The following is a 12174-nucleotide window of genomic DNA, read 5'->3' as shown; positions in this document are numbered from 1 at the left end:
TATTTCTAAATGCAAACTAGCAACAACAACAAACAAATGCAAAACGTTTTTAAATTAAAATTTAATGAAAAGCCTAAGATCAAAACTGTAGGTATACAGTATATATGTGTGTGTGTGTGTGTGTGTGTGTGTGTGTGTGTGTGTGTGTGTGTGTGTGTATATATATATCACACACACACACACACACACACATACACAAAGTAAATTACCAACTTAATGCAAGTTATACATGGTATTGCACACACCATTATTGATAATATTTGGAGCAATATTACATGTAATTATTAAACTTGATTCCCTTACATATACATTTGCTTTTAAGCCTAATTATTAATTATGATTATGATGTGATTGTGACAGGGGGAGAGGTTTCAGGTTGGGGGTAAAGAGTTTTTTCTGTCACCACTTTTGAATAAGAAACAATATCAAGGCTATAAAACTTGTAAAAACTCTGCGAATCACAAAAGTATCAGTGAGAAGTTGAGAACACTCGTTTAAACAGTACATACACTCGAACTTGATGCACATCACATGTTTTATTTTATTGATACTGCTTTTAATCGTAATGTAAAGACCGGTCATCGGGACATAAGCTGTCATGTACAATAAAAGCGCCTGCGCAGCGACAGGAAATATCATTTAACACAAAAAGCCGCCTAGACGGTGGACCTGCGCTCAGGACTTTTTTTTTTTGAGCGGCGTGTGGACGAATTTTTTCTATGCACACACTATTTTATTTCTTGATAACAGACCGCTGCTAACTATAACACACCGTTGAAATGTAAAACAGAGCGTTGCCATGGACACACGAGCGCAGTGGTGCAGTCTTGTCATCGTCTCATCTTATGAAAAAAAGGTTGTTAAACATATTTCGTCTCGTCTGACGAAATTAACACTACATATCACAGAGGTAGCATTTTTTCTGGCCACCAGTTCAGTGTCCGTCTGCTCGGCATCCATCTTCACCCGTTCCACGCTGCACACCGGAAAAAGTCACATGACCATACGTGCCACACGTGCCACTGCCTAAACTGAAACTCACTAGTTTAGCGGATAGCGGATTAGCGGTGTAGCGGATAACGGTGTAGTGGATGAAATAGGCAAACAGCTTTCAGAGAGAGTGGACATGACAACCCATTTATTTCATAAAATCGCAGCATTTTGCGTCATATAATCTCACAGGCTTGATATCGCGATTGCGATATGATTAATCGTGCAGCACTAGTGGAAGGTTTCTGTAGAATCCACTGTGTCTGTGCTGCGTTCACTCGACACCTCACACTTGTAGAGACCTTTATATAAATCCACTGCCCTTTTCTTGATATTTGTTTGGTCGGACAATAGTACTCCAGCCTCCGAACGTAAGGCATGCCGGTTCAGTGCTAGTGTTCTATGACTTAGTGCCGTTGTCTTTATTAAATCGGTCGGGACAGGTGTGGACAAGGTGACCTTCCTTACTACAGCGTAAACACCTAATTTTACCGGTAGTGACGAAGATACATAATCAAAACCATCTACACGGAAATTAAACGCGATGTCGAGTTGTCAGCATTATCTTTAACAATCATGTACACAAATCTCCTAAAAGAAGCGACCTCTTTGAGAAATGGTGACTTGCTTGTGATCGGTATCTCTTTAACCGAGGAAACGGGTTTTCTGTGGCGAGAAATGGCTTCGAGTAAAATTTCGTCACTAATAAAAGGTGGGGCATTGGAGAGAGTAACTTTCTTCGATGGCATGGAAAGTGGCAGGACATCAGTGAGCACTCCCTTTATTACTATTCTACTGGCTACCAGTTCAACAGTACTGAGAAACACAACAGTTGCGTAGTTCATCCTAGAGGCAGCCATAATACACTCATAGCCTACAACTTCCCCTATGGCCAAACACATGTCTTCAACACTGGCTGCAGATGCCACCTTAACACCATGGCGCCGTGCGAGATTAGATTCCGCACCCCCCGGGCCGCCGTGCTTCCCCTATAAAGGGTTACACACGGCCCTCGGAGACATTAGCAATAAAACCAACAAAGAAACAGTCAAAAGAACACTAACTCTTACTAACTAGAGAAAGAACAGAAAGAGAAAAATAGAGATACAAAGTAAGGAAAAAAGAGCTGCAAGAGACACTCTCATATAACCGTGCTCTCACTCACACGACGCTCCACCCACTCACACGTGGGAGAGAGAGAGAGAGAGAGAGAGAGAGAGAGAGAGAGAGAGAGAGAGAGAGAGAGAGAGACAGACATAGAGACACGGAGAGAGACACACACAGCAAGAGAGAGAGAGAGACCCACACAGCAAGAGAGAGACAGACAGACAGACAGAGAGACACGGGGGGAGAGAGAGACAGCAAGAGAGAGAGACAGACACACAGCGATAGAGAGATGGAGAGAGAGAAAGAGACACAGCGAGAGAGAGTGCCCGACACAAAGCGAGAGAGGGAGAGACAGAGAGACACAGAGAGAGAGACACACACAGCGAGAGAGAGAGAGAGAGAGAGATATCTGAAGTTTGAGTATAATTTTTATAAAAATGTAAATATTCAAAATAGCAAAAATATTCAGTCACACAAATTCTGCTTTTAGTCAGCTGATAAAAATGCTTTAAATTGCTTCTTTATTTTCACGTCATGTATTTTAAGTGGCAAGGGCAGAGCATTAGATCAGTGTTTCTTCTGTTAGCTGTTCCTCAGGACTAAAATGTGTGTTTGTGCTGAAGATTGTGTGCCGCATCCAGTGTCGTAATGTAACAAAGTACAAATACTTCGTTACCGTACTTAAGTAGAAATGTCACGTATCTGTACTTTACTTCGCTATTTAAATTTATGACAACTTTCACTTTTACTCCACTACATTTCCTAGATAAAATGTAAACTTTTACTCCGTTATATTTCCACTAAGCGTCTTCGTTACTCGTTACTACAAAATAAAATCAGCAGAAATGTGTGTGACTGTAATAAGGGAGGTTTGGTGAATCACTGCCCCTAGATTGTATTACGCAGCTCCGCGCGCTCTATTTCAGCATAATGTTGTCAAAAGGAGGCGGAAGCACAACTGAAACCGCCGTGGAAGCACCTTCTGGAGGACCTTCCGTTACCGTAGACCACATCATACACATGGGCACACACGATCATCACCTTTTTTACTGCCATTTAGAGAGCGAACTTGACACAAATTGTTTACACAAATGAATTTGCTCCTACTGGGAAACTTTGACGTGTTTTCATCCCACTCACATGCGCATTTGACTAAAATACCGTATTGAACTCAAGCGAAGCGAACACGCACAATAAAAAGACACAAATACAAACTTCAGTATGAACATAAGAGCCGCACGAAACCAGGCAAAGAGCCGCATGCGGCTCGGGAGCCGCGGGTTGGCCGCCCCTGTGGTAGACGACCACCCTGACGATAGTGGTGAACAGGGTGAAGAAGATAACGTTATACACACGTGGCCGCATTTGCAAGAAATGTTTCTGTACATTGGAATGAAAGATTCTTCCTACCGGATGAAGCGTCTCTTATACCTACCTGAAAATCACTGAAATTTTACTTTTTACTTTTACTTCAAATACTTAAGTACATTAAATATCAGAAAATGACTTTTGATACTTAAGTACAGTAAATATCAGATACTTTAAGACTTTTACTTGAGTAATATTCTAAAAGGTAACTTTAACTTCTACTAAAGTCTTTTTCTAGTACGATACTTATACTTTTACTCAAGTATCGCTTTCTACTACTTTATACAACACTGTCCACATCGAATCAGTAACTGGAGCTTTAATCATCACTGAATTACTTCACAAACATGGCGGTTTTCAGCCAATCAGGTTTCAGCAGGCGTTTGATAGCTCGCTCTTCTCATCTGGGGAAATGTTCATGAGGAGCCCTTGGACCACACACACTGCATCTACACACGTTATGTTTGTTCCACCAGTTACTGGACTAAGTGACATCAAAGTGCTGAATAAGCAGAGAGAGAGAGAGAGGAAGAGAGAGAGAGAGGAAGAGAGCAAGTGTTTTTCAGCCCACTGTGAAGGACAGACCATGCGAATGTGACAAACAAGTGTCATGTCCTGACCTTTGACTCCTTCTGAGTCTCTCGATCAGCAGTCATAGTTTTTACTGAGAGACTTCCTGAAGTAAAAAATACAGAAATGAGATTCAGCACTATGTGTGTGTGTGTGTGTGTGTGTCTGTGTCTGTGTGTGTCTCTGTGTGTGTGTGTCTCTGTGTGTGTGTCTCTGTGTGTGTCTCTGTGTGTGTGTCTCTGTGTGTGTCTCTGTGTGTGTCTCTGTGTGTGTCTCTGTGTGTGTGTCTGTGTGTGTGTGTGTGTGTGTGTGTGTGTGTGTGTGTGTGTGTGTGTGTGTGTGTGACTTTGTCTTGGTGTATTTGGGGATTTCCTTTGTGAGATTCCCCAAAGTTTCTGTTCTTCACTGATTATTTTCCATAATATTTATTTATTTATTTATTCATTCATTCATTTATTTATTTATTTTAAAATATGTAATTTATGGATTTGGGCACAATGGGTCAGAATTAATTTTGTTTTATTAATTTAGATTGATTTCTTTATTTTACATTTATTTATTTATTTATTAACTTTTTGACGTTTATGTCCATCTGCAGTTTTGGCTTTTAAATCACGATTTATATAACACACTACTTGTATTTATTAAATATTTGGGTTTATATACGTGTTTATAAACTTTATTTCTTTTAACAAAGACCAAATAAAAGCAGTTAAAATAAATAAATACTTTACACTATTTTATATTTTGAAATGAATTAAGAATATAATTATTTTATGAAAATAAAAATAGATCTTTCTATATTTTGATAAGGTGTATGTTTAGGTAATATATTAAATAAGGTGTTAAATGAAGTGTTACTGCAGGCACTTGTACAGAGTGATTTCATCTGATCTGTGTGTCTTTCTCCAGAGACACTTCTTCAGGAACCTGGGCTCCATCATCACTTATGCGTTCCTGGGGACCGCCATCTCCTGCTTCGTCATCGGGTAAAGCAGCTGTGATGTACTGCAGACAAACTCCAACTAACTCCTCATTAACCTGTTCTTATTGTACTAACTGTGTGTGTGTGTGTGTGTGTGTGTGTGTGTGTGTGTGTGTGTGTGTGTGTGTGTGTGTGTGTCAGGAATCTGATGTATGGAGTGGTGAAGCTGATGAAGGTTGTTGGACAGCTCAATGATAAATTCTACTACACTGACTGTCTGTTCTTCGGCGCCATTATCTCTGCTACAGACCCTGGTAACATCCTGTCTGTCTCTCTGTTCCTGTCTCTCTCACTATGTGTCTCTCTCTATACCTGTCTCCCTCTCAATGTCTCTGTCTCCCTCTATACCTGTCTCTCTCTATATCTGTCTCTCTCTCACTGTCTGTCTGTCTTTATAACTGTCTCTCTCTCTCAATGTCTGTCTCTCTCTATACCTGTCTCCCTCTCTCTATACCTGTCTCTCTCTCAATGTATGTCTCTCTCTATACCTGTCTCCCTCTCATTGTCTGTCTGTCTCTCTCTATAACTGTCCCTTTCTCTCTATACCTGTCTCTCTCAATGTCTGTCTCTCTATACCTGTCTCTCTCTCTATATCTGTCTCTCTCTATACCTGTCTCTCTCTCAATGTCTGTCTGTCTCTCTCTACCTGTCTCTCTCTATATCTGTCTCTCTCCATATCTGTCCCTCTCTACAGTCGTGGCCAAAAGTTTTGAGAATTACATAAATATTGGAATGAATGAATATTGTGCATGATTAATTTGATGAAAGTAATCTTAGAAGTTACATTTCATATTTATTATTTATGCTGAGTGTGTGTGTGTGTGTGTGTGTGTGTGTGTGTGTGTGTGTAGTCACTGTGCTGGCTATCTTCAATGAGCTCCATGCTGATGTGGATCTTTATGCACTGCTGTTCGGCGAGAGCGTTATGAATGACGCTGTGGCCATCGTCCTCTCATCGTACGTCCCACACACACGCGCGCACACGCGCACACACACACACACACACACACACACACACACACACACACACACACACTCACTTGTAAGTACAGTTTGTACAAACACGTTAAACAATAATCACTAATATATTTAAACCAGTGATGATATAATCTCTCAAACTTGTCTTTATTGAACCCAGAAGTTCATCATCTTCATCATCATCATCACAATAAACGATTCATTAGAACGCTAAATAATTCCATGGTTAGTACCTGTGAGTCAGGTGAGTCTCACACATCTATAAATGAAACCATGGATATAAATATGTTGATCTGGTTTCTTCAAAAAAATTTACGATCACCAATTATAATAGAGTTAAGCAGCCATGAGAGGTCATAGTGCTGTAATCTATGAGGACCATTAGGGAGGCGTACACTGAGTTTTTCTGGTCCTTTGTCGCCATCTTCTGGTTGGTAGAAACAGGTCAGGGATCATTTCTGTTTAATTCGTTAATACAGAATGCTCCTTGGGCAGCGTCCTTGCCTGGCATCATTTGTTTGCTTATTAAAGTCCATTCGAGTATTTAATATAACGAGCCGAGGTTAATAACAAGCTAGCCGTAATAATTAGCTCGTAGCTATAAATAAGACGATTTTAATTATAAATGAAATAATGTAAATAAAATATAATAAAAAGTTCAGTTTTTGTTCTTGACTTTGAAAGCAGACGTGTCATCAGTTCACTAATCCGAGCAGAGGCGGTAAGACTAGAGAAGTCTGTGAAGTCGTTTGCATAAACGCTTGTGATGAGGAATATTTGGCTGGGTCCAAATCCACCAGATCAACACTTCTGTACGTCGCTTACTTTCACCTTTTATTAACTCTATACTGGTTTTGTTTTTTTCTTAAAGCTGCACTTTGTAACATTATAAAATCTGTAATAAATGTATAGTTTCAGATGCACCTTTTAAAACAACGACTGACAACGTTACCGTCCTAGATTTTATGCTAATTTCTTTATTTAATGCTGCCTTTCTTTGTTTAATTTTTTTTTCTGGCCCAGAAAATTCTGCACAATCTTCACTCAATACAGCCTGCACCAGCTCCAGCTCATTTTCTCTTAAAGTCACTCTATAATTCACGGGTAGTCTCTGATATGGACAGAGTGGGCGGAGTCAGCAGGTTAAAGGGATACAGACTGACGCTTTAAAACGCACACGTATATTTGTATATGCTATGTTATTGTAAATATTGTTTATAATGTAGTGTGTTATTGATATTTTGTTGTTGTTTGTTTGTTTTGTTTTTAAAGGTCTATCATGGCCTACCAGCCCAGCGGCGTAAACACACACACGTTTGACGCCTCGGCCTTCTTTAAATCCGTCGGCATTTTCATCGGGATCTTTAGCGGCTCCTTCGCCATGGGCGCGGTCACCGGAGTCGTCACCGCCCTCATATCCTTCAGAAATCTTGCATGTAGTGAAGATGATTTGCAACATGTGTGCTGTGTACAAGCTCTTACAGCGTGATTAGAATCCCGATACATCGTCCTGTCTTTACTTAAAGGTCCAAGCTACATGTTCACTGCGTGAGATCAGTTTCTTTAGGGTTGTGCTCTAACTTCACCACCAGGGGGGGGTAAAATAGTTTATTTATTTATTTTTATTTTTTATTTTTATTAACTTTAACGTATAAACTGAGATCAACATGACATCTGTGAGTTAAAGTGATCAGTTACAAAAAGATTATAAATATTAAAGTTATAAATGGATGCTTTAAATCTAGTAATTAAATAAATAAATAAATGTAAATGAATTCGACATTAAATTGGCGAATAATCAGTCGATTAACTAATAATTCATTCCGAATTAATAAAATAATACATTTATTACTTAAAAAAAATAACAATTATATAAATGTATTCGTTGTATTAAGTCGATTAAATACAAATGAAAATATAAAAAATATAAAGTGAAAATATAAAGTAATTAATTCATATATAAATAATATAATATAAAATAAATAGAAATTAAAGCTTGATGCGTTAGTTAATAACTTAAGTGATAAATAAAATATATAAATAAATATATGATGACAGATTTTATCCAAATAAATAAAACATGTCCCTATACAGGGGAAAAGTATAAAGAGACAACTACTAATTAAACAACACGTCTACCGCAGTGCTGCTGAATTCTGGACTCTGATTGGTCAGAAGGTGTTGATGAATCAGGTGTGACTGTAACGCTTTAGGTAAGGAGATGTTTATAGAGAAGTTCACACTTCTTTGTGGTTTCTCAGTAGCATGTCAAGCTTTAGAGAGAGATTAAAGAAAGGCCTGTGAGGAAACCTTCATAGCTGCTGTAACATAAGCGTGAACAGGAACTTGTCTCCTGGACCTTTGACGTTTAATGTAACTCTAATTGGATAAATAGTTCATCATCCTTTTGCTCATTAATGAATAGCAGATTCAAAAAGTGTTTAGACGATTAAAAAAGACATGCTGCTGTAGGAATGGGGGGCACGGTGGCTTAGTGGTTAGCACGTTCGCCTCACACCTACAGGGTCGGGGTTCGATTCCCGCCTCCGCCTTGTGTGTGCGGAGTTTGCATGTTCTCCCCGTGCCTCGGGGGTTTCCTCCGGGTATTCCGGTTTCCTCCCCCGGTCCAAAGACATGCATGGTAGGTTGATTGGCGGCTCTGGAAAATTGTCTATAGTGTGTGAATGCGTGAGTGAATGAGAGTGTGTGTGTGCCCTGCGATGGGTTGGCACTCCGTCCAGGGTGTATCCTGCCTTGATGCCCGATGACGCCTGAGATAGGCACAGGCTCCCCGTGACCCGAGGTAGTTCGGATAAAGTGGTAGAAAATGAGATGAGAGATGAGAGATGCTGCTGTAGGATAATAATCAGTTTGAGGACAGTGACGTATGTGTGAGTGAGTGTGTGTGTGTGTGTAGTGCTGTTGTTCTGTTTAAAGCTTTAACTCCATGTTCACGTCACCAAGTTCACTAAGCTGCACTGTTTCCCCCTGCTGGAGACAGCACTCTTCTTCCTCATGTCCTGGAGCACCTTCCTGTTGGCTGAGGCGTGTGGCTTCACAGGTGTGTGTGTGTGTGTGTGTGTGTGTGTGTGTGTGTGTGTGTGTGTGTGTGTGTGAGAGTGCATGTCTGTCTGTGTAAGGGTGCGAGTCTGTCTGTATGCGTGTGTTTGTGTGTGTGTGTGTGCGTGTGTGTGTGTGTGTGTATGAGTGCGTGTGTGTGTGTGTGTGTGTATGAGTGCGTGTGTGTGTGTATGAGTGCGTGTGTGTGTGTATGAGTGCGTGTGTGTGTGAGGTGCGTGTGTGTGTGAGAGAGTGTGTGTGTGTGTGTGTGTGTGTGTGTGTGTGTGTGTATGACAGTGTATGTATATGTGTGTGTATGAGAGTGTATGTATGTGTGTGTGTGTATGAGAGTGTGTATATGTGTGTGTGTGTAAGAGTGTGTATGTATGTGTGTGTATGAGAGTGTGTATGTATGTGTGTATGTATGTGTGTGTGTGTGTGTGTGTGTGTATGAGAGTGTGTACGTATGTGTGTGTATGAGAGTGTGTATGTATGTGTGTGTATGAGAGTGTGTATGTATGTATGTGTGTGTGTATGAGAGTGTATATGTATGTGTGTGTATGAGAGTGTGTATGTATGTGTGTGTATGAGTGTGTATGTATGTGTGTGTGTATGAGTGTGTATGAGAGTGTGTATGTATGTGTGTGTATGAGTGTGTATGTGTGTGTATGAGAGTGTGTATGTATGTATGTGTGTGTATGAGAGTGTGTATGTATGTGTGTGTGTGTGTGTGTATGAGTGTGTATGTATGTATGTGTGTGTGTATGAGAGTGTGTATGTATGTGTGTGTATGAGAGTGTGTATGTATGTGTGTGTATGAGTGTGTATGTATGTGTGTGTATGAGAGTGTGTATATGTGTGTGTGTGTGTAAGAGTGTGTATGTATGTGTGTGTGTATGAGAGTGTGTATGTATGTGTGTGTATGAGTGTGTATGTATGTGTGTGTGTGTATGAGAGTGTGTATGTATGTGTGTGTATGAGAGTGTGTATGTGTGTGTGTGTATGAGTGTGTGTATGTATGTGTGTGTGTGTGTGTGTGTATGAGAGTGTGTATGTATGTGTGTGTGTGTGTGTGTGTATGAGAGTGTGTATGTATGTGTGTGTATTATGGAATAAAAACACTGTCAATAATAATCGTACGTAATTCAAAGCATTGTGTGTAAATTTTAATGTAGTTGTGCGTAATTTAAAACTATTGTACGTAATTATGTTTTTTGTGGAGTCGGATCCCAAAACCTACGGCCACGACAGTTTACAGATACGAGATTTTGTGTGTTTGTTCAAATACAACTCCAAAATGTACGACTATGACAGTTTACACACAACACTTGTTTTCACAACACCTCTTTTTCACACACGAAAACGGTCTGCGAAACAACTGTCGGAAATACGTCATCACGTTCACAGGCATTACTATCCGAGGGAAGATGAATCGATTCCACGAAGCACGCATGCGCCCCGCCCTCTTTTAAACAACTCATAGAAACCACTGGTGCCGAAATGGCGGGTTAGTTATCACTAATAACAGAGAGAATTTTGTGCTAACACGTTAAAATAATGGTTTTTATTTTATTTCTTGACTTTTACAAGGCATTTGATACTGTTGAACATACTTTTTTATTTGAAATCTTACATTTTTTAGGTTTTGGGAGTAATTTTTGTAAAATAATTAAGATGTTTTATACTGACATATAGTTCTGAACTATAGTTTGTTATATAGATTGTTGAAGTGCTCTGTGGTATTAGGCAGGGATGCCTGATTTCTCCCAAACTGTTTATTCTAGCCACTCAATCACTTATATTACTCATTAATCATAACCCAGATTTGCATGGGATCTCAATATTTGACAAGGAACTTAAAATTAGTCAGTTTGCAGACGACACAGCAATCCTTTTAAAGAATAAATTCATGGTTGATGTTGCCCTAAATTCAGTCTCGATTTTCCCTAAAGCTTCGGGATTTACCCTTAATATTAAAAAATGTGAGCTACTTCCCATTCACTCATCAACGGACTCGATCATCACTTCAATTGAGGTTAAAGACGAAGGGAAATATTTAGGAATAGTTTTATCTAAAAATGCTATTAGAAGAGAAGACGTTAACTTTTCTAACCAGTTAATAGATATGAGGAAATCTTTGAGCTATTTCCAAAATAATCTACAGTTAATGTTAAGAAAGCTAATTAGATCGTTTTCCAATTTCTGTGGAAAAACAAAACTCATTATATTAAGAAATCACAGCTGGTTAAAGACTATGATATAGATGGTATTAAAGGACATTCAAGATTAATTGGTTGAAAACATATCGGTGGCTTAGTGGTTAGCACGTTCGCCTCACAGCTCCAGGGTCAGGGTTCGATTCCCTATGCTATTACTTATACTGCTTAGTTCATCTTGCTTCCATATTAGTTAGTAGTATTAAGCTCAGTGTTAATGCATTACTACCTATTACTTCCTGCATAGTCACTCGTTACCAACAGACCATTATTTTAACGTTAGCACAAATTTCTCTCTGTTATTAGTGATAACTAACCCGCCATTTCGGCACCAGTGGTTTCTATGAGTTGTTTAAAAGAGGGCGGGGCGCATGCGTGCTTCGTGGAATCGATTCATCTTCCCTCGGATAGTAATGCCTGTGAACGTGATGACGTATTTCCGACAGTTGTTTCGCAGACCGTTTTCGTGTGTGAAAAAGAGGTGTTGTGAAAACAAGCGTTGTGTGTGTAAACTGTCATAGTCGTACATTTTGGAGTTGTATTTGAACAAACACACAAAATCTCGTATCTGTAAACTGTCGTGGCCGTAGGTTTTGGGATCCAACTCCACAAAAAACATAATTACGTACAATAGTTTTAAATTACGCACAACTAAATTAAAATTTACACACAATGCTTTGAATTACGTACGATTATTATTGACAGTGTTTTTATTCCATAGTGTATGAGAGTGTGTATGTATGTGTGTGTGTATGAGTGTGTATGTATGTGTGTGTATGTATATGTGTGTGTATGAGAGTGTGTATGTATATGTGTGTGTGTATGAGTGTGTATGTATGTGTGTGTATGTATATGTGTGTGTATGAGAGTGTGTATGTATATGTGTGTGTATGAGAGTGT

The 12174-nt window shown here is 39.4% G+C and overlaps 1 protein-coding gene across 1 annotated transcript in view; it reads left to right on the top strand.

Annotated features, from left to right (window-relative positions):
- The window catches only part of slc9a7 (solute carrier family 9 member 7), a 59057-nt gene that overhangs the window by 7685 nt on the left and 39198 nt on the right, over positions 1 to 12174 (top strand). The window contains exons 4-8 of the mRNA XM_027157482.2: positions 4948 to 5024; positions 5162 to 5274; positions 5872 to 5977; positions 7271 to 7412; positions 8954 to 9059. Coding sequence (XP_027013283.1) covers positions 4948 to 5024; positions 5162 to 5274; positions 5872 to 5977; positions 7271 to 7412; positions 8954 to 9059 — 544 coding nt within the window. The remainder of the gene's footprint in view (positions 1 to 4947; positions 5025 to 5161; positions 5275 to 5871; positions 5978 to 7270; positions 7413 to 8953; positions 9060 to 12174) is intronic.

The sequence above is a fragment of the Tachysurus fulvidraco genome, chromosome 5, assembly GCF_022655615.1.
Source record: "Tachysurus fulvidraco isolate hzauxx_2018 chromosome 5, HZAU_PFXX_2.0, whole genome shotgun sequence".
NCBI classification, from domain to species: Eukaryota; Metazoa; Chordata; class Actinopteri; order Siluriformes; family Bagridae; genus Tachysurus; species Tachysurus fulvidraco.
The sequence above is the reverse complement of the archived record's forward strand: the minus strand, read 5'-3'. Positions and strand labels throughout refer to the sequence as shown.